The sequence below is a fragment of the Petromyzon marinus genome, chromosome 3 (genome assembly GCF_048934315.1).
Source record: "Petromyzon marinus isolate PM22_M1 ecotype Great Lakes invasive population chromosome 3, UKy_Petmar_22M1.pri1.0, whole genome shotgun sequence".
Lineage (NCBI taxonomy): Eukaryota > Metazoa > Chordata > Hyperoartia > Petromyzontiformes > Petromyzontidae > Petromyzon > Petromyzon marinus.
Genome location: NC_133669.1, coordinates 16748434 through 16772342, shown reverse-complemented (window position 1 = coordinate 16772342; position 23909 = coordinate 16748434). Strand labels below are relative to the sequence as shown.

At 47.6% G+C, this 23909-nt stretch overlaps 1 protein-coding gene across 7 annotated transcripts in view; it reads right to left on the bottom strand.

Moving 5' to 3' along the window:
- LOC116955526 (tyrosine-protein kinase HCK-like) overlaps positions 1 to 20971 on the bottom strand; it is a 45268-nt gene extending 24297 nt beyond the window's left edge. The window contains exons 1-6 of one of the 7 annotated variants that reach the window (XM_032976662.2): positions 20665 to 20971; positions 15801 to 15958; positions 6124 to 6175; positions 4709 to 4799; positions 2724 to 2822; positions 1364 to 1467 (exon numbers count right to left, since the gene is read on the bottom strand). In XM_032976662.2, the coding sequence (XP_032832553.2) occupies positions 1364 to 1467; positions 2724 to 2822; positions 4709 to 4799; positions 6124 to 6175; positions 15801 to 15920 (466 nt within the window). In that variant the 5' untranslated portion in view covers positions 15921 to 15958; positions 20665 to 20971. Of the gene's footprint in view, positions 1 to 1363; positions 1468 to 2723; positions 2823 to 4708; positions 4800 to 6123; positions 6176 to 15800; positions 15959 to 20438; positions 20465 to 20649 lie in introns of those variants that run through there. The other 6 variants (XM_032976693.2, XM_032976668.2, XM_032976699.2 and 3 more) reach the window with 6 other exon arrangements.
- Between the last annotated feature and the right edge of the window lie 2938 nt (positions 20972 to 23909).

Here is a 23909-nt window from a genome sequence, read left to right as displayed (position 1 = left end):
TGGCGCGGATCATTCTGTTGTCGTGTCGTGTCCAAGCGCAGCAGCGAGGACGAATACGCAGAAGAGCTGAACAAGCGAATTGCACTCCATGCTCGGGTATGGGCAGGATGTCTTATCTAAAGCTGCTTAAGTCTTTTATTTGTCATAACGGTATGCATAATACAGTGAAACTGCTCTCTTATCTTCATTATTATTTGTGACCTAACAATGTCTGCAGCCAGGATCAATCGATGACAATCCTATTACCTGCAGATATTTAACAGATGAGATGCGTTGCACCGTAAATTCCTCCTGTTTGATAATACTTATCTTGTCCGTATGCATCTGTGCAGATAGTTTTTTTTTTGCGGTTAAGCTATAGTCCCCACATACCGCTCGTATCGATGCGGATAAGAGGAGCGGCGACCCACTACTCTGTAGAGTAACATTGGTATAAACGCTTGTTACAATATGAACAGCGCATTGAAAACGCGTACTATTTTATGTACTGTTTACAAAGTGTGTTCACAAATCCACACTGAGAAACACGATGATTGACAGGGGGTGGAAATATTTGTTTCGATAGTGTATTTAAAGAGGTACTGCAGGTAAGTAGTTTTCAGTTTTCAATATGAATCCCTGCAGTCAAGAAAGCTTTAAATCAAAAGACAACACTTGCCACCATCCTTCAAACCCATTGTTGAAAAAGAACAAAGTTTTTTGTTTACATTATAATAGAATTTTACATTATAATAGAATGTTTATGTTTACATTCTAATAAAATGTTTATGCGAGAGCCGGGGGCTTATGGGACCCCGGGGTCCCGCCATCAGGTTCAGATATCGTCATTGGTTAATCCTAATAGAATGCAAGTACGATCAATACATTTGCAAAGGCAGACCACGTTTTAGATGCAATTGGAAGTAAATATTAATGACACTGAATGTAACATAGTATTGAACAAAGTCTTGATATTATTTTCATCTCGCCGCAATGGCAAGATGTTAACTGCCTCGCCTGGTATACAGGAGGTCGTGGGTTCTATTCCGACCCTGAAGCCTGTATATTTGGAGTTTGCGTGTCTATCGGCCCATCGTCGTGTTAATTTTTCTCTGAGTCCTCCGGTTTTCCCCATCCACATTTAGTATTTGGTTGCTATAAATTTCCACACGATCAGCCACTTCGTTGAGCTATCGTTTGTGGCCAGATCGCTTCTGAAAAAAAAAAGCTATACAGCTCAGTGTGCCTTACATACTGGTAAAATAAAAAAAAAGCAACGAGGAAGTGTGTATTATCTAGGGGAGTTCAGAACTCAATGTGTCGATGTTTGGGGGAGGGAGTGAGTGTAGGTGGTGCAGCGGGGTGCCAGGGGAGGGTGCCGTGCCTTTGTTGGACTCGCTGTCTCGCAGCAGGTAAGCGCCGATGCTGTTCCCCGGCGCCAGCAGCAACCGCTCGCCCTCCTTGCGACTCACACCCGAGAAGAACCACCTAGGTACGGAGACAAACGGACGTGCGCAGACCATGGGGAAGGAGGCAAGGGTGGAAGGTGCGGGGAATTGAGACACGTACAGGGTAGGGATGAACGTCAACATCGCCTCTCGTCCAGCATCCCTTTTTTAACTCAAATCGGTATTGGCACCGCGTGACCCCACGCTGCGCCAGTGTTGTAATACCGCTTGTGTTGGCCATGCAGCAAGCGCAACATTTCAAATAATAATTAATGATTATTATTACTTAGGAAATTCAACAAGAGGCAGTAGCATCAGCAGAAGCGATTCACTCAGCCTCGCATGATGATTATTATTACTTAGGAAATTCAACAAGAGGCAGTAGCATCAGCAGAAGCGATTCACTCAGCCTCGCATGATGATTATTATTACTTAGGAAATTCAACAAGAGGCAGTAGCATCAGCAGAAGCGATTCACTCAGCCTCGCATGAAGCCACAGAGGGGCTCTCTGAAACTCGGACCTGTAAGTGGCCATTCACTCAGCCAAATGCAACAAGACAAATTATTCTGATCTGAAATTATCCTTTCCAAAAATAATTATAATCAGTACGAGCTCTAATGGGGCCACTGGTGCTCTACCGTAGCTACGGTGGCTGTGTTTGTTGTTGTCAATTCGAGGCAATGGATGGATCATGAACGGTGTACAGTTCAATCCACTCTCTCTCTTCACCTTGGAGCACTGTTGCACACTCCCTGTTGTTCACTCAGTTATCGATTGCGTTGTGACTCGCAGATGGCAGTGAGGTGGTGTTTGCCGAGCTGATAATGAAATCAATTCCAAATATTTCGCCCCCGTTCTCCTGGTAGTAAAAAAAAACTAGAATTTTAGAAAGGGGGAGATTTTGTTTGACAATTTCTTTTGTTGAACCGCTCATCTTTTGCACCACTTTTGGATTCTCCAATTATAAGCATAATCGCGGACAAAGCATCCGTCAATAAGTCAGCAGCAGTACGTCGATGATAAATTAGACGTTAAAGATGACGCGTGCGTAATCACACATCAATCATAGCCTGTTCCGCTCAACTCAGACTGTTGAATTTGCATGGCATTTAACACCAAGTGACTTCAGAGCTGAACCAGCCCAGCCACATTCCTGGACTTCATGCATCTGTAGCCCCCAGCCCCCCACCGTGTAAAGTAAACGCCAGGTGATTGTCCAGCGCATGCGTGCGAAACGCCTCGGCAGGCGACGCCAATGCTGCACCGAGTGAACAACAAAAAACAAATGGCTCACTCCTCTGTCTCCAGTGAGTTGGCTTTGGCCACGTAATTGCTGGGAATGTATCCTTTATGGCTGCCGTCCATCAGCTCCGCCATCCACCACTCGCCACGCCTGCCACACAGAGACAAAAGATCATTCCCCCACCATGTACGGGCGACATAGACCGTCGGGACAAGCAAGTTTGTCGGCGAGCAAACACATCAAGGCCAGAAAAGTCCAGAACCACGCCCGGTCCGCCTTCGTCTCTCCACACCGCTGACGCGTTCCGTACCCGTTGCTCATCTGAGGATGTCGGCTTGAGTGAGGCTTAGATAACAGCACTGACGTGGGGGCCGTGAGCGGGAATCAAACTCAGCTCTCCGCCGGGTTTCGTAGCACAGCGCACGTCTGTAACAGCGACCCTTGCCGGACACGTCCTTTGTGGGATGACCGCCAAAAGAAAGTTCATTGGACGGTGCCGGAGCGAGCCGCCTCCAAGCGCCCACGACTCAAGGCTGGGGCCGGCCGAGAGTGACATTGAGAAGAGGCCTCGCTCTGCAGTGCAACGATTGTGGTTTTTGTTGTTGTGCGCACGTGTACATTAGCCTAATGTACACGGACACTGACACGCGTCAAGCTTAAGCAAGCCAAAACGCCCGCTCCTATCACTCCCAAGGTCCTCGAAAAGGAATTGGATCAATGGCGACTTGTTTTAAAACACTGCAGTAACCACGGTGGTCATTTTAGCCACAGTAACTGTAATTGAGTGATTTGGCAGCCGGCTTGCGTTTGAGCAACCACCCGCTCGTACTGTAAAATACAGCCAATGGTTTCATCTGCGCACGCTCGCACACAGGCAGACAAAGATCCCCCGTGTAGCCTTTAGCAGACTGTTGGGGCAAGTGCTGTTTGCGAGCACCTCTGAAGGCCGGCACAGCACACGTGGGGATGGGTGGTCAACACCACGTCTTTGTGTCCCCAGTGGTGATGTTTACACATCGCGCCAGGTGCTCATTTGAGGCTAAGTTAACCTGCGAAGTGGCCCATGACCGGTTAAAAAAAAAATTCGCCACTGTTATTGGTCGTGAGTGGGAATGGAACTGGGCAGCGGGGTTTGTGGTGCTTGCTCCCTCCACATCTGTGTGCACACACGCAGACGCGCGCTTGCACGCACGCACAGTCCGGTGTGGTGGCGCGCGCCCATCCTGTGATCCCAGGATCGTGGAGGTAAGGGGTGGGCGGATCACGATCTTTAAAACTCCCAAACCTAACGGGTTGCGAGGTGGCTGTCACATCAGCCAGCATGATGATGGTAGTACAGCATTGAACCGAACCATGCAAAGCTTTGTTATCCCCTTTGTTATCCCCTTTGTTATCCCCTTTGTTATCCCCTTTGTTATCCCCTTTGTTATCCCCTTTGTTATCCCCTTTGTTATCCCCTTTGTTATCCCCTTTGTTATCCCCTTGCACACGTGGGGCGTTTTGTCTGCATACTCCAGTTTCCTCCAACATGAAAACAAACAACTCCCGAATGAAATTGGCCAAACGTCTCAAAAATAACAGGATCCTCCTGATAAACAAAGGTATTGAGTATCAGTTTGAGGTTTCCTTGGATAAACAGAAGAAACTATCATTAATAACAACATTCTCATTCATAACGGTTGATTTAACCGTGAAGACTTTACATAATTTCAATGTCGCGCGGTATGAAATCACAACAAAGCATCATAATCACTGTGCAATTAATTGTTTGTACTGTCATAATTAATTGTTGCACTCGTTGATAAAGTGGTGCAGCATTTTACCCGCCGAAGGTTGCAGTTCCGCAACGAGCAGATGCACTCTGCTCTACAATTTCCCCGCACACCTCTGATTCAACATACGTGCAACATACGCACACTGCGTGTGCATCGCTAGAATTCAGTGTGGCGACGTGTAGGTGCGTTAGAGTGCGCGGGGTGTTTCTATCGGTGTGGGTGCCTGGTTGCCGACATTAGGAGAGCAAAGCGCCAACTTACTCCTGGATGATTCGCATTTTATCTCCTTTCTTGAAGCCCATGTCGTCGGGGTTCAGCTGCTCGAAGTCATATAAGGCCACCACGAGCTCAGCTGCGAATGATAAAACCGCAAACGTCAACACAGCTGGATGTTATCTTATATACATTTACATAGTGCCTTATTCCAAGGAGCTTTACAGCAATTACAGAGTTGTGCATAAGATGATAGTGAGTTGAGATAGAGAGTGGGGTTATTAAACGTAGTGTAGTTATGGTGACAGGAGGACAGACGGGAGAAGTTAAGGAGGGGTTGGGGTAGGCCTAGTAGCTGCAGGGCTAGGGCAGGGAGTAGCAGTCGTAGGATTGGTAAGGGAGATGAGATGGTGGTTGTTTTAAGTGTTTTAAGGGAGAAACGGAAACCACGTGAGTGAGAATTATTGTTTTATTATGCGGTGGGAATATGTTCCAGTGAAGGGGAGCAAGAAGGGAAAGGAACGAGCACAGTGACTGGGAGTAGGGCGCAAAAGGCAGCAGCATGAATACAACCCCACCAGAGTGCCACGCTTTGTTGTCTATTTCCCAATTTTATCCCCGATCAGTGTCGCGTCACGATAAGAAGACTCCATTGGGATCTCTTGCAGAGTGGTAACACCCACCCCCGGCTTCATGTTAGAGAATTGCTCATGGAAGTGGACATCACAGAACAACTTCTAAGATATGGTTAAGTGACATCTGGTATACAGAGTATGGAACGGCAATAAATGAGTTTTTTTAATAACCCTGCTACGTGTTTATAATTTATCAGCATTGGTAGCTTTAACACGTTGTACTTTACGACGAAAATTATTATACATAATAGATATTTGGGCCACATCGCATTAAAACAATGTGTGTCTTATACCCTCCTCCACTCGACAAGGCCAATTCACAAAGTTGTCACGTGAACAAACGTGCCAATCTATTACTGCTTCAGCAGCGCCACCGGTGGGTTATCGTTGGAGAGAGATCCACAGCTTTTAACAATTTGGTGCGGATGTTTCGCTGGAAGTTACAACCAGCACCATCAGGAAGTTGTCTGAATTGTGAAAACTGGTGCAATCATACGTGATAATTACTCATTGACAGCAAGGTAAAAGTGGTTTCCCTCCCTCTGCTGATGCTTCACCAAGTAAATGATTGTATTCAACAGGGGAAATAACACCCTCAAAGTAAAGGCTCTTGGGCCACATGCCGTGCAAAACTTGCACTGCCCTGAATGTGGACTGTGCGTCAATCAGTGAATCCGTGACGAAAGTCCCAATGGAATCGATGACCAGTTCCCGACACTCGGAATCAGCGACCGATTCTGTAAAGGGTTTACTGGCTTTATCGTTAAAACAAACCGAGTTGTAACTTTACAGAATTTGACGGGGAGAGAGAGATTAAACGGCACGTACCTGGAGGCTCACGCATCCCTGGGAGGGTGACGTCCACAGTAGACGGTTCCTTCTGAAACGAAAGTTCACAGAACGGTCACAGTCCGCTTCACAGCTGGTTAGTTGATGCACAATCGTCACTGTGGAATTTTCCAAAACCATAACAAAAGATATTTTATATATATTTAACGCTTTCAATTCTACATTGAGAATGTATCCACTGTAAGTGATTAGAACTCCGCCCCCACCCACCCCACCCATCCCATCCCGCACCTTAAAGACCCTGGAAGTTGGTATCTTATATATCGTTATTATTATTAATGTAGGGTCCTATTTAACAGGCTTGACATTACGGGACAGCCCTCCACCACTACCGAAGGAAGTTGCTGGTTCAGCCTCTGTTACACACACACCGGTGCTTACGGAAATCTTAAATAAATAAACCGCCAAGGGCTGTTTGACCGCCAAAAAAATTAAATGACACTTTGCTCCCCCAGCCAAAAGATTTTTCCTGACCAATGTTTTCCACCAGCATTTGTTTACGCAGGCGGGCTTTAAAATTGTTTTCACTTCTAAATCTCATCAGCAGGGCATGACCTGTTGTATGTATACGTTGAACTTGTTTCGCACCATACGTAGCCAACCGTGCTAATCGGAGGTGCGGGGGAAGGTCAACAAACTAAACACAAAAAGCAGTTCTAAAGAAATGATTCATAATAAAGTTTATTTTTGTAAGATCGCATAAATATAAATGTGTGGTTAACCCGCCAGCACTATACACAGCTAATTATAGGTTTTTCATGTAAACAAAACGTGCCAATTAGTTACTACTTCAACATTTACAATTTGAGTACGACGTATCGCTGGTAATTACATCCAGCATCATCGGGCAATTTTTCCAGAATTGGCGTAATTGTAAATGTTGTGGATTTACTCTCCAACACACCGGCTGAAGGAGTAACTAACTGGCACGCTTTGTTTATATGACAAACCTTACTAATTGGCTATGTTGGGTGGTGCCGGATTAACGACACATTTATACTTTGTGATCTAATAAAAAAAATTTTTTATTATTAATAACATTGCTCGTGAAAGCCTAAGTGTCAAAATAAATGAGTTTTCAATCTGTTAGATATCATTGCCTGGTTGTCTTGTGTTATGTGCAAGAGCACTCCGTGAACACTGAGGACCTCTGTTCAAGTGCAGTAAAGGGACATTCAAAAAATGTTTACGCGTTATCTTAATGCGGAACCTTTCTCGGCACATTCATCTGTCCCAGCTGGCCCACAGCGAGGGCCTTTCCTAAAATAGTTTTCTCCGATACCAAGGTTCTCTGCAAACCCACGGGTTTTTTTTTTATCAGAGATTTGTCCACGAGGCAATTCAGATTTACAAACACAGACGCAATTTCAACCGAGAGGATGGTTTCAAATTAAGCATTCATTGGAAAGATGTTCTAAATCAAACCAAACATTAAACTAATTTTCAATGGTACAGTATATTTTTTCAAGTAGTGGTATCCCAAACTTTCACAGCCACTTATTTCCCTTCACACCAACATTATGTAAACTCCTTCCCGCCCCCACCCCCACCGTGCTGGACCAGTACATCATTGTTATGCTAATTCCTTTGTCAAGGCGTTTTTTGTTTCCTCCCACAGAGCTTAAAGGACGCGACCTGGGCTTGGCTGTCTTCACTCCAACACTGTCCTCTGGACAGTCCGGTCCCTTCACCTGATGAGGGCCACTTGTGTTGTGGCCGAAACGTCGTGAGAATTTTACTGTGTTATTTTATTTTATTATTTTATTCTCATTCTACGTGACTTTACCGAAAGAACCAAAGAAGAAGACTGAAAATACTGCAAAGCACACTGTCTTAATGAAGTCGGTCAAGAAATAACAAACAAATAAGCATATGAATCTTGGCCAAAAAAATTGAATAACCGTTACGTTCACCACTGCTTAATCGAGCTGTACAGCGCTCCGATGTATTTTTCGGTTCTAGCGCGTGACATTCATCACGATGTCTGACGTTTCACTCCAGAGGCTGGGAATTAAGTTTCTGAGGAATTCGAACAGCAACGCGAAACAACCCGATAAACACATCGAAGAACTATGCATGTCCACGACTTGAAACTTGTGTGCATACAGTAGAAGATTTTGGTATTTAAACCAATCGTGCTGGGAAGAAAAACCACTAGTCCAAAAGGCCCAGAGGTTGGTGCACGTGAGTGTAACTTCAATGCACTTTTGGCGACAAAATGAATCCTTGTCTCTTGATTACTTTAGTATCCACAACTCTCCAAAGCAGCAAAATAATGATCTTACTCAGATGTTACCAGACACTGCCTTGTCCTACTTGGTTGGGGCAGACAAAAGCTCACAAGAGTTCAACAAAGCATCGCGATGATATTAAACTGACAAGATGTCCGGTATTAATTATTCACCAGCACACACTTTAGAGACTTATTAATGTGCATAACATATGACGTGAGTAACAATTTTCTTTTCTAAAAATGAACGGCGCAGTCGCATTATTAACGAGGCATTTCAATCAGCAAATATGTTCAAGGGAAATCTATCCACGTGTGCACGGTTTGTCACCGGGAAACGAGAGCACTTAAAAAAAAAACGGCGACAGTCTCGGAATGATCCTGCAACTCACGAAAGAAGACCAACTCATCGCCCCCACCCAGTAAGGTAAAGGTTTAATAACCCGCACCAATAAATGAGAACACATCATCCCGATTCTGTACTTCCAATCCCTTCGATGGCTCCCGATCCAATCTCAATCAACACCGTCTCCAAGATCCAACATACATCCACGCCTGTTTACCTGTCCTCTCACTCATCTTCTCTACATACACTCTCCTACCTCTCCCCTCTCACCTCACTCTACTCCTTCCATGCACTCACCTACCTCTCCCCTCTCATCTCACTCTACTCCCCATCCACGTGCTTGTGCCAATGTCCCCAAGCAACCTCCTCTCAGTGGGAGGTCGCTCCTTCCCTGCTGTTGCTCCCACTGTCTGGAACGACAGGCCTCTGTCGATCCACAGGTAACCTTCTGCCCGTGTTCAAGTCCAGGCCAAAACCCATACTTTTCACCTTCTCGAGATATTATTCAGTGTCTTCATTTGCACCTTCACCAGATTCCTCGCCCTGTAGCATGTCAACCCTCAACTTATACCCCTCGAATGTTGTTTTTCTTGTTTCTTCTAAAAATAGCTTCTACACGTATACGGGTATTGAGGTCATCGTGATTTACGCATTGACCTATTTGTACAGCGTCTTAAGGCAACGCAGCTGCATTCAGAAGCCCTCGAAATCCACGTCGCGACACGAGTATAAATTCTTAGACACGCCACATGTGATTTGGTCACACTTTAGCTTGCGCCAAACATCGGGTGAACAATACGGCACGGAGAAAAAAAACACCGAAAATCAAGTTGTGCCAGTACACTGTGGATGTGCGTGGCGTCTACATGCGAGCACGTGAGGGAGGGGGTGCCAGACTACGGGGGGGGGGGGGGGGTAGCAGTGGAAAACGCGTGAGTGACAGAGCGAGCGAGTGATGGGGCCAGTTTCCTCGAACGCGCGCCATGCAAAGCGCAATGCAAATGCAAAAATGTGAACTCTCAGTTCACGAAAAATATTTACAGAGGGGCAACGATCACATTTCAAGATAAAACTTAAACCGTCCGGTTTCCTGCTACCCCAGTTAGTGGCGTCCGTGAATTTCTGTCTCGGCGGGCAGATATTTGTGATGTTTCAAGTGTGCGTAGAGTCGTGCGCGCACTGCAGCTCATCACGGGCCCAATGCCGACAACGCAACGTGAACCTTGCGGAATCGAGGCGCTTGCGACGGCGAATCAGATAAGAGTGAGACCACGTGTCTTGGACAAGGTCAGCAGATAAACTTATGAAGGTCGCCAAGTGTCTTTTCTTTCAGCCAGGTGTGAGAACTCAAGAGACCAGGATGACTGTCGTTTGCAAGAGTCGACCCTGGAGACGATAGGAGCAAGAGGCAAAGCCGCGTAGTTTGAGGAATTACAATGATGAATATTGTCTCCTGGATGGAATGCCTGGCTGGGACTACCTCTACCATCATCGAATGGGGCGTCGCTCAGCTTAGCCCTGTGTGTGTGCGTGTGTGCCTAGCACGGATATAAATGTGGGTTTTGTAAACAAAAAGATGCGGCGAGTGTGTGCGAAGGCGTCAGCGCAGCGGGGCTTTGTGTGGACGGTTTAGCCACGCTGCATAATGCAGTCCATTCCGTGTCACGAACACATGGGGAGCACTCGAATGAGACAACCTCGTGAAAACAAATTGATTAAAATAATTAATCGGACCATGTGCAAAGCTAACCAGCAAAGGCATTGCTCGTGCCGCTGGGTCAGAACTTGGCTCATTGTGTAGCCACAAACACACCGAGTCCATACGTCTCTAAGAGGCCCGCAAATATGTAAACCTGTACAGTCTTCCCTTAAGATGCCAACATCCACACCACAGCCGGAACTCAAAATAGAGAGAGGCACACATACTTGGTTTAGCACACAATCATGGGAAGAATAATAAGAATATCTCATGATACTAGAGGGGGGGGGGGCAGAACGACACGTGGATGCATTGTCTGATACATGCATTGTGACACGACTGACAAAACATGGAGATTTTAATGTCCTGGGAAGATTGACGGATCTCCCAGGACAGCTAGTTCAAAAATAGGAGGGGACTGAGAGAATAAAAACCCAGGAGAGGTAGCAACCATTGCACACACCCAGAGTCTGCGCCTCTTGAAAGGAGAGTGGCCCGGGGTTTATAGAAAGCCCCCACAAGCACTGTACCTCTAACAACCTGCCTTCCATGTGAAAAAAAATCCCCACCGTAACTCGATACCTCCACGGACCATTCGACCTAATCTTAACTTGTGACAGCATTTTTAAATAAAAAAATATATATACTGGACATGTCAGGCGTGTTCGCGGTAAATTCAACAGTGCTCACTGCCAAAGTACAGCCACTTTCACAGTTGCAGTCTGCACGATAACACGCATCGGCCCTGCAACTGTTTAGAATTCCCACCGCCACCACCACCAACATTTCTAACGCCGTTCGTCGTTCCTTTCCTCTCTGCTGTTCCCGGTTTTTTTTGGTGCTACGGAAATATTTAATGTGTTTAATTTTACAAGACATGTCATTATCAAAGCATGAATGTTTTACTCAAATTGCGAGCGTGATGCAGTACATTATCAGGATGGAATTTTAAATGCACTTACGATCTCAAAGCAATCGCCCAAAAATGCTGAATATTTTTACAGAATACAATTCGAAAAACTAAGCAGTAAAATATGATCACGCTTTGTCGCTAATACTTCTATAATATGACCATAGTGTAAAGCGCTCATTTTTTTTGCCCAACATTTTCCTTTTGAAATGGCAATAAAATGACCTTAATCTTTGCTCTCGGGAGCTGCGGCATCACCAGACAATAACGCTAATGGCGCTGTGCTAGGGAACGCAGTCCATGTTCCACTTTACAAGTGGGCATCTTCCTGCAGCGAACTTACAGGCAGCAATTTTTTTCCTGCCACAGCACTCACATCCCACAGGCACGGGGCAAAGCCTGCGCGTGGAAGAATTTCCTATATACGTGGGGAGACCGTTTCCCTGAAAACAAAATCAACGGTGAGTAAACGTTTCAGTGAAACTCCACGAGCTCCTCCAAACATCCCACGAGGAGGAATTCCATGAAAGAGGTTTTTTGGATTAGATCACGCAAATATATCGTTAAACCTGCCACCACCCAACAGTTGCTTAGTGAGGTATGTAACGTAAACAAAACATGCCAATTCAATACTAGTTCAGCACATCGGTGTGTTAGAAAGTAAAACCCAGAACATTTACCGTTCGAGTACCATGACGTTTCGCCGGTAATTACAACCAGCCTCATCAGGCGTCAGCCAGAGTTGGAACGCATCGAAGTGTCCCACCACACAATTTTTCTTGGACGCACGGTGTCTGAAGATATGCGTTACACGCTAGTGAGGGACAGCATTTGGGAAAATGACATGCCGCGACTAGAGAAGATTCGGTTATTGAAACGGCTGTTCCTGTACAATTTACCTTTTCTTCAGCGTTTAAATGCACCCACATCTCCAGATGCTTCGTAGAAAGAAAAATATTGACACATTTTTAGCTACATGCGCATGAAACATGAGCCTCAAATACTGGCTTGAACAAGGCCAGAGTGTCAACTGCACGAACATCACTGGAGCTATGCACTTTTAAATATATATTGAAACCTAATTTCTTTAGAACTGCTTTTTGTGTTTAGTTTGTAATCCTTCCCCCACACGTGGAGGGGTGAGGACAGGGACACGCTGGTCGTATGAATGTTTATTGAACTTCTTTTGCACCGCAAGTAGCCAACCGTGGTAATCGGAGGTGGTCAATGCGTGATGCTGAAGCGAAGAGACCCGGGACCGATTCAGGTACAGTATTCGCCACTGGTGGAATGAAAGTCACGTCGCTAACCATTGCGCCACTGCTCCACTCCGTGCATAGGAATACACCGCTACTATAATTAGCACCGGATTTCTGGTGAGCAGACCTGAATGGGCCAGGAAGGAGAGGCTGGGCAGACGCAGTTACGCGAGACAATGGGAGGTGGTGGTGAGGGGGCGGCCGCTGTGGGACGTTGCAGTGGCAGTGGAGATCGGCGCCATGCGGTGGTTGGCGTTGGCGCCTTGCGTCGCTGCGTCGTGTTTCTGACACTTCCGCGTGAGTGTGAGCATGGAGGAGGGCACTGTGGTGGTGCCCTCCCTGAGCGGAGTGGACAGCACAAATACACGCGTGTGTTTCGGTGCCACTTCCCCAGCGCAGATGACTACACTCCGCAAAGCACTACTCGCCACAACATTAAATATAACATGTTATTTTAAAGACTCTGGCCACACTAACTACTACTCTCGTGGCTGTATAATGAATACAACACACCTGTCAACCCATACGGTTTACCCGTATTATTGTACAGGAAATTGAGTTTTTCTGTTCCAATACGGCGTCCAGCCGTTTCAATACGGGCACATTTATTTGCGTCTATTTGTTTGTGTTTCTCCCTTGTGATGGGACTTTGTAGGATGAACGTTGAGATGTATAAGGTCACGGGGTGACCAATAAGCCCTGAATTAGTCTGTAATAAAGGAGGCAGTGATAAGGGGTTGACAGGTATGGTACAATTGGGCATTTTATCACAATCTAAGAACACGGTTGGCTACTACGGTGTGGAAAAAGTAAAAAATACGGACACACTAAGCTCTTTAAAATCTTGTGTAATACTTGGAAGTATCTTAAGCATTCGCCGATGTGACTGTGTACGTGTTGTCCTATGTGGTAATGTACCGGTGTCCCTTGCGTAATGTACCACCCCCCCCCCATCCCCATAGCGCGAATTCGCAGTTACGCAATTCATCTTTTAGGGTCCCACTTCACACTTAGCTAAGCGTGTCACAGTTACGTGTCCAAGAAAAAAAGAAAAAAATAGTTTAACAAAAAATTTTTAGAAAATAAATTGTTTTTTTCAATGATAATAAGAACCAAAGAGTATGTAATAATGATAAATTAGAACAAATATTTCTGATAGTGTCACCACCGCGTCATGGCAGCGCCCATCATCACGGGCTGGGTGTAGCCCCTTCGATCTGAGTAGAAGCAGCCCACGGAAGCGTTCAAAAAGCCCTGAAGTTACTCCTCATTAAGTAATCTTCATAAGTAGTAATATTTTCAATCTTCATTATTATTTGTTAATAAACTCCTTGTTAAGTGTTTTTTTATTGTTTACTTTAATTGACAAGAGTCTGGTAAAAGGCACGAACCGTAACGAGGGAGGGGGCGAGGGGGGAATTTAGAACTTCTGCGGACCTAAGTACGAACTCGGTGCTCTCCTGGGTTCTGGGAATGGGGAGAAAATGTTGGGGGGGGAACTGCCTCACTCACGTAGTAGGGGACTGCGAGCAGCGAGAGCGTAGAATTCTTATTTGGGGAAGGGGAGGCGAGGGGAACAAACGTAAAGGAGAAAAAGAGAGGTGGGGGATGATGATAATCATCATCATGCTACGTCTCTCAAATAGAACGAGTGTGTCCTCTTGGTATAAGTCCTTTTTCAATAAAACCTGACCCAGTGGTCGGGCGCTTTCAGTGCAAATGCTTTTTTGGTCACCCCTGTGCCACATCTGAGCTGTACGGATTCTTGAACCGCATCTGTGTTCATTGTCCATGTCTGCGACCGATGGTTTGAATGTGCTCTTGATAGTTAACGGGGTCCGGTGGCTTGTTCGACTGAGCGGGCGGCTCGCAATCGGCTCGCAATCACTGGGTTTCGGGGTTGATTCAGCCTCATAATTCCTCCGGAGTCTATAAAACAAACAACTAATATGGGGAAAAAATTAGAGTAGCTGTCCAATGAATGGACTCAACCCCCGCCATATCAACGTGGAATTATAAACCGGGGCTGTAAAACAGGAGCTGAGCGCCGGCTCAGTTCTCAGTTGAGCAGGAAGTTACTCTCGATGTACTGTAGCTTAAGGGTTTATTTGTGACATGTCACATTTGAGTTTCCTGTTTTCTGCGTGTAATTGCATTTCCCCCTTTTTCTCTGCCCGCATAACCGACCGAGTTTCTCAGTGAGCTCTCACCTGGTTAATAATAAATTTTGACTTGTCTTAGAGAGACAGCAGGTAACTAGCAAACTATATTTCTGGCCATTTGAGTCGCGATAAACTCGGGTTGACATATTAAATTTGAGACTGCACAGTGTACGCCCAATTAGTGCTCGATTGAAAACTAACTTTTTTTTAGAACTGCTTTTTGTGTTGAATTTCTTTGTCCTACCCCCGCACCTCCGATTAGTACGGTTGGCTACGTACGGTGCTAAAGAAGTTCAACATACACACACGCACACGTGTGTGCACCGTGTGTCCAGTGCGTGTGTTCTGTGTGCACTATGTTCAGTGAGCGTGATGTACGTACTGCGTCTGTTGCTTTAGTAATGAGTGTGCTGCGCGTGCGTTGTGTGTTTGTGCTGCATGTGTTAGGTGCTGATTGTGCGTATGCTGTGCATAACGAGTGTGTTGTGCGTAATGCAAGTTGTGTGTGTGTATAGTGTAATGAGTGTTTTGTGTGTACTGTGTGTAATATGTGAACGATGTACTTTGTGTGTACTATGTGAACTGTGTAGTGTGTGCACTTTGTGAACTATGTGTATTGTATTAACATTGTAGTGTGTGTGTACCATATGAGCTGTGTGTGCAGTGTATTGATTGTGTCCTGTATGCATGTACTATGTGAACTGTGTGTAAAGTACTATGTGAACTATGTATATTGTGTGAAGTGTGTACTGTGCGTTTGTACTATGTGAACTTTGTGGACTGTCAGAACTATGTGTACTCTATGAAGTGTGTGCTGTTGCTGTTGTATTATGTGAATTGTGTGTACTGTGTGAACTGTGTGTATTGTATGAACTGTGTACACTCTGTGAACTCTGTGTGTACTGTGTGAAATGTGTGTACCATGTGAACTGTGTGTACTATGTGTGTGAACTATATGTACTGTGTGAACTGCTTGTAGTGTATGACCTCTGTGAACTCTTTGTGTACTGTGTGAAGTGTGTGCTGTGCGTGTGCTGCGTTGCAGGGCACCTGCGGCCGTAACGTGGGGTCCCGAACGTAGATACCCCCCGGCGCCTTGATCTGTACCTTGTCCTTCTTGCCATCTCCATCGTCCAATCCGGGCTGCGGCGAGGACTGGGCACAGCCCATTCTTCATCCAAATCGAGCCCTCTGTGCACAGGCACAACCTGCCACCACAGCCGGGCACAGACAAAGATCCTCCATGTAGCATTGAACAGATTTCTGTGCGCCAAGTGCTGTTAGCGAGACACCTACGAAAGACTGGATCGGCACACGAAGGGATTTGGTGGGCCGACACCACGCCCCGCCGCCTTTGTCTCCCCAGTGCTGATGTTTACAAACCACAGCTCGTAGAGGAGATGCCCTGTGAAGACTGGATTAAAATATTCTCGGCATCGATGTTAAAACGTGATCGGGAATTTAACTTGGGTTGCTGGATTCGTAGCACAGTCCGCAGCCAGGCGCATGCACTGGCACACATAAATACACTGGCACACACACACTGGCACACACGCTGACACACACACTGGCACACACAAATACACTGACACACACACACTGGCACACACACACACTGGCACACAAATACACTGGCACACACACACACTGCACACACACACTGGCACACATAAATACACTGGCACACATAAATACACTGGCACAAACACACTGGCACACACACACACTGGCACACATAAATACACTGGCACACACACACTGGCACACACGCTGACACACACACTGGCACACACAAATACACTGACACACACACACTGGCACACACACACACACACTGCACACACAAACACACTGGCACACACACACACTGGCACACACTGGCACACACACACTGGCACACACACACACTGGCACACACACTGGCACACACACACACACTGGCACACAAAAATACACTGGCACACACACACACACTGGCACACACACACACTGACACACACACTGGCACACAAATACACTGGCACACACACACACTGGCACACACACACTGGCACACACACACTGACACACACACACTGGCACACACACTGGCACACACACACTGGCACACACACACACTGGCACACACACACACTGACACACACACACTGGCACACACACTGGCACACACACACTGGCACACAAATACACTGGCACACACACACACTGGCACACACACACACTGGCACACACACTGGCACACACACATACACTGGCACACAAATACACTGGCACACACACACACACACTGGCACACACACTGGCACACACACACACACACACTGGCACACACTGGCACACACACACTGGCACACACAAACACACTGGCACACACAAATACACTGGCACACACACATACACTGGCACACACACACACACTGGCACACACACATACACTGGCACACACAAATACACTGGCACACACACATACACTGGCACACAAATACACTGGCACATAAATACAGTTGGGTACACACAAATACACTGGCACACAAACGCACACACACATGCAGCTGGACACACACACTGGCACACAAAGTCAGCGGCCCACACGACAAGACACTGGCACACACACTGGCACGCACACACACACTGGCACACACACTGGCACACACACACACGTAGCAGTGATAGGTCTGCGATGACTGCCCTCCAGCTATTGGCGAATCGATTGGCCTAATAGCTCCCCAGAGCCGGGTTGTCACTTACAGGGGAATGCATCGTGCGTTCGATTTGGACATTCAGTTCAAAATCCGGTCGGACCGAGGCGTCCATTGCCAACAACATAATCGTGTAAATAATAAACATTGCAACGGTGCACAGCGGGCGCAGGTGAAGGAGGAAGAACAGAGCCGGGGAGGGTAGCAGGCAGCGTTACCAACTGTAACGATTTTCTCATTTGGAATGTCAACAGTTAGGAGCCGCAACAGACGCATAAAATATTCCAGTGATAATGCGGTAAATACTTATTACAGCCCCTTCTTTTCCCCACAACCCACTGCTGGGGTATATAAACATAATAATTAATGTTGTGATGTTGTTTTTGCACACGAGGAGAAGGTTATGTGCGACCTTGCAATTTCATGCCACTGCTGGCGAAAGAGGCCTCCACTGCAGGTAGCCCCTATAGAGACCCGTCCAGTGAGGAATGGGGGGTATATCGGTCTACTCTTCCACGGTTGTCAGACGTCCTGGCAGTGAGGAATGGGGGGGGGGGGGTATATCGGTCTACTCTTCCACGGTTGTCAGACGTCCTGGCAGTGAGGAATGGGGGGGGGGGGTATATCGGCCTACTCTTCCACGGTTGTCATTCGTCCTGGCAGTGAGGAATGGGGGGGTATATCGGCCTACTCTTCCACGGTTGTCAGACGTCCTGGCAGTGAGGAATGGGGGGGTATATCGGCCTACACTTTACCCCAACTGTGGTGTAGCCCATTTATACTGCTGGCTGGGTGGATGGGCAGAGGCGGGCGGGCGGGAGTGGAGTGGGGATGAAGTGGTTCTAGAAATGTTGTCCATTGTTTATAAACTGCCACGCCGGGAAATCGAATCGAGCAGATGACCTCTGTATTGCAAGTCCTGTATTCTGATCCATGAACACCACGGCAGCTCCATCCCGGGATTGTCCATTCTACAGCATTTATTTCACATCGTGGGGTTTTTTTCGTTTTGTTTGCTGCACTGCATTTTACGTCGTCGTGTTTCTCACGATCGCCCCGTCCGATTTTAATGGGGAATACCGATTTATTAACGCTCTCTGCGCGGAACAAACCCATCCCTGTGTCGTCTGCTTACCCACCCCAAATTGTGTGCCTTTTAAATTGTGCGTACACGTTTGTTTGAATTACCCTTCACCTCCCGCTTCTAACGGGTCACACATTTAATTGAATAATGAAATAAAATGACAATGGCTCGTAAATGAATAATAAATGAGCGGCTGATGTTAGTTAAGAACGGTGAATCCGTGCGACTCCAGCCGACGACCAAAATCACCCAGAGAAGGCGCCCGCTCGGATCTCGCCAGAGCCGTGAAGCTAAGCAGGGGCTGAGCCTGGATAGGGCTTGGGATGCGTGACCACAACCGTGTGCACAAGACAGGCACAATCTCGGCGTTGTGGGCAGCAGCGAGAGGGCAGGACAGCCAAAGACACCGCGATGTCTGCATCCCACCCATACCTTTACCGGCGCAGTGAAGTATTGTCAAATAGTCCTCAAGGCGTGGCAAGGTTCGCATCCAGCAGTGGAACGGGCTTGCTCTGTCAACGCTGTGTACTCACTGCTACACGGCAGAGCCACCACAAAGCGTGCCACCCCCACGCCGTTCAAAGGTCGCACACCCCTTATTAGTCACCCCGTGCCCTTATTAATCTCAACGTTCATCCATACAAAGTCCCATCACAAAGGAGAAACACAAACACAGACGAGAGATACATTGCCCGTATTGAAACGGCTGTACGCCGTATGAACATTGGAAACTCAATTTCCCCGGACAAGAATACGTGGTATAAACCGTATGGGTTGACAGGCGTGGAGTCGGCGTGACAATGCGAGGTGGGCGCTCGTAGGGCCGCTGCAATCCACCCACCGTGGCAGACTTAGGGCGGAGGCCCTTCGCGCGAGCCCATTGTTGCGCGACCCACGTTGATCCCGATCGATTTGACTAAATAATCCCCCCCCCCACTCGCAGGCCATATATTAACGCTGCTACCAGTCGCGTTACTAATTAAAACACGGGCAGGGTTGCGTTACACGGCCACAGCAATGATGGGGGGGGGGGGGGGGCGCTGTAAAATAACGAGAAAATTAAATACCGATTCCGCAGATGCAGCAAGGCAACTTGAACAAAGCCGCACGGCAGCGAATCTACTCATGATGGGTCACTTTTCGCGTGCCAATGTTGGACTTTGGCGAGGCTGCTGCTGCGTTGGCAATTTTGCAACAAGATATAATAACAAACAAAAAACACATTCGTCGATAATCTTAAAATAAAACAATAGGCGACGTTTCGGGTGTTGGTCAATGTCGGGCTGTTCATCCACAGTCTAAATATTAATTTATATGAGGGCCCTAAACTACGGTCATGTTTGTTGTATTGTTTGTTGTTGTAACGTTCTTACCCGCCCTTCTGGACGTTTGAAAAATAGCTTTATAGCTCATCGGATTCGTCCAGTATAAATATTTTCATTCTGAAAAAATATTCTGATATCGTGTACGGTGCAGTGCTCCAAACTATTATTCACTCAATTTCTCTGGCCTTTCTGCTATAAAGATGGGCTATTGTTACTGTACACTGGATATGCGTTTCTTCTTTATGGCAGTGCTATTGCAGACTGTGCTGAGTTTTGTTAATGGGGTGCATGTGCATCCCTGATATCGCAGTCTTACACATGTTTAATAGGGCAGTGATTTCATTAAAAAAAATAAACCGTCGTAATGGTTCCATTAACTCCAGGATCAAACAGGTCCAGCTAACTCGTCAGTGATGTAGACTCACAGACTGTAACCCATGTGGACCAACATTACATCTTGACCACAGCTAAGTTATTAGACGATCCAACGCACAACTATGCGGTCTGATGAGAACAGTGCACCTCGGCTAGGTAACACTCGGCTGAGACTCATTTCTGTTCTAGCCTAGAGAGAGCTTACCTGATTGAAACTGTCCTGCTTCACCTGGAGACACCACACCTGCCTGAACCCCCCTCTCACCGCCGACGGGATCTCCTCCTGCCTGGATCTCCCCTCTACATTTATCACCTGGCTTGAAACATCATCCATTCTCACCCCAGGGTCAGGGTAACCTCATCTGGCTGAGCTCCCCCCCCCCACCTCACTCTCTTCCCACCTGGAGACCCTTCACCTGGAGACAGCTCACCTGGAGACAGCTCACCTGGCCGGGACGCCCCGTTCTTCTCCGCCCCTCAAAGGCAGCAGCACAGACCCCTGGTGCCGATTATGCCGCTGCTGCTGCGGCTGCGGCTACTGAAGCGTCGTCGTCGGCGGCTGCTGCTGGTTGCTGTGAGGTATCCGCCCTTCTCTCGAGAGGCAGTGGCGCCTGAGTGAAAATGAAATAAATGTTGCGGGGGGGGGGGCCGCGAGAGACTTCTCCTTGCCGCTTCCCCCTGTGACGAGGAAGTGGCGGCGGCCCGGCGTGGTGTTGCGGGCATCGCTCAACGCGCGTGCGTGCGTGCGCGCGCACGTGTTGTGCGGGGGGAGCGGTGGCGCGGCGGTTAGCGCATTGCGCGACGACCACTTGACAGTGGCCAATGTTCGGACCGGGTCCCGGGGGTCTCGCCTAGGTCCACGCAACCTGAAATGGCTACCCGGTGAGAGGTGTTTAAACGTCAGCGCTGGGGAGAGACAAAGGTGTCCCGGCGTGATTTATAAGCCACGTGAAACCGGCTTATCTTTGTGCCGTGCCGACATTGGCAGGCGCTCGCTAACGGCACGAGGTTGATGCTGCCTCGACCGAAATTGTCTGTTCGGCTCTCCACGAACGTAGATTACACGTATACATACTTACACGTGCGTCTACGGGTCTGCCTGTGTCATTCACTCAGTGTCCCTCTTGCCATGTTGTCGATCTGCGTGTCTCTGTCTTTCAGTCTCACTCTTTGCTGCGACTCTGTATTTTTTTATTATTCTGCGTCTCGTCTCTCCATTCCTTTGTCTATCTCCCGTACAAGACAAAGATAGCCTTAACAGACTGTTGGGGGCAAGTGCTGTTAGCGAGTACCTATTCTATTTTATATTTATAAAGCGCCTTTCACCAAAGGCCGGGACACGAGGGGGTGGGTGGCCAGCACCACAGCCGGCCGCCTTTGTCTCCCCCGTGACAATGTTCGCACATCGCTGCAGGTACTGTACGTCTGTACTCATTGAGGCTGAGTCGACCGAGGAGAAGCCCACAAGGACCGGTTTAGGTGACCTGCGGGAATCGAACTCAACTCGGGTCGCCGGGGTCGCGACGGAACGCGCTAAGGCGCTCATCGAGGGCTCACGCACACGCCTAGAGCAGGTTCATACAACAACAACAATAACAACAACAATAACAACAACAAAAAAACCGAGGCGCTTTTTCATTGTCATTGAAAGGGGGGAAACAATCGTGACATTTCGGCTGACCGGCCTTTTTTTATGGAATGGGTTTACAAGAACCTTTTTTTAATCCACGGTATACTATTACTCGAGCAGACATTTCAAGACGAAAACAGGGTCCTGTGTAACCCTGAGACTTTTTAGGAGCCAGGGATCTTGGCGAGCTCCTACTGAAGCCGGGAGGAAGGACGAGGGATTTGGTGTGGACAGCACCGAGCCCGTTGCATTCCCCAATGCGGAATGTTTACTCAGGTACTTATTGGAGGCTGAGTCGATCTAGGGGAGGCCCAGAATTGGCTCAGATGTCACTGTTAGCTGTGAACGCGAATCGAGTCCAAGTTGCCTGGGTTGGTGGCGCAGTGCGCTCACCACTAACAACAACACCTCGCCACCCGCTACACCCACGCACGGACGCACTTACAAACTTTCAAACGCACACGCTCACCAACGCGCACACGTATATGGCAAGTACACTCACAAACAAAGACAAAGACCCCCCACCCCCCGTATAGCCTTAACAGATTGTTGGAGGCAAGTGCTGTTAGCGAGCACTCATGAAGGCCGGCGGAGCACATCAAGGAATGGGTGACCAACACCACGCCCGGTCGCCTTTGTCTCCCCAGTGCTGATATTTACACACCGAAGCAGGTACTTATTTAAAGACTGAGTCTGACCCTAGGGAAGGTCCAGGAACAGTGCATATATTCGCCACTGATATTGGCAGTTTGGCGAGAAACACGAGTTCGGGTCGCCAGGATCGTAGCGCAGTTGCGCTAACCACTTTGCCACCGCTCCCCGCCCCACGCTGGAACACAACGGCGAGGCTTGAACGCGCGCACGGCGCCGCCCCGTGGTCTCCCCTGGCTCCCTGCAGCAGCCGTGGGCCCCCTCCACCCACGCGCAACCCTCGACAGAAATACGGAAAAACAACACTGTGTGCCCGTAAGAACAAATATAATCGGCGACATTTTGGGCAGTGGGCCTTCTTCGCAGCACGTAAACGGAGACGCCAGAGAGATAGGGTGAATAATACGAGTTTGAGACAACACCTCGGGGCCTGATGAGAATTACATTTCAAAATATATTTTCTGATGGCCAGGTTTAAAATGGGCGTATGCAGAGTGGTTACTTATCCATGTGCCCATTTCCCTACTTTGTTGGAGACAATGCGTGATTATGGTGACACAACGCCTTACCCACAAGGCGTGGGAGGAGGCTCTCATCCAGCAGTGGAGTTGCAAACAGTGCCGAGCCGAAGCTGGCACTATACTTGTGCAGGCACGTTGGTAACAATTGCACACTTTACTGTATTACGGTTTCTTGGAAGAAAAAAAAGAGTAGCAGCTCAGGAAAGAAAACAAAGAGTGGGCAACGTTTCCGTTGAGTTTGAGGGATTTCCACGGCCAGGGTCGAGATGAAATGGACTTCGGAGTTTACCCGAGGCCGCAGGCACAACAGCGAAATACCACCATGGAATTTTGGGGCAGGATCCAAATAACATATAACTGAAATAAGTAGCCGCATTGTAGTACACTTGTCATTTCGAACTGGCGGCTAAATTACTCACCTCAGTAATTGGCGATGTGTATTTATAGCGCGCGAGATGGCGGTTAATTTGTCATTTGTATATGCTGTAGTGTAATTACATTTCCTCCAGTAAAGTTGTATTTTTTTATACATTCTGTCCTTCACTGCTTTGGAGGAACCGTGGTCAGCCAGGAGGGGTGTTTGCTGTTGTGTTGTCCGGCTCTCTGTGTTGTGTTGCATTGTGTTTCTAAGTTTTACTATGTTGTTTTTTCTCATTCATTCTTACCTGATGACGGTTGCTTGTGTTGCAATCGAAACGTCGTATTCTATTATTATTTGATTTTATTTTCTACGTGACTTTACCGAAAGAACCAAAGAGTAATTCCCGCAGCCACGAAAGCTTCGAATCTAGTTTGAATTCAAGTTTGCTTAACCCAACAATGCTGATGGACCGCCAGATGTTTAGAGGCAAGGACTCTCTCCTACTTTGTTAGA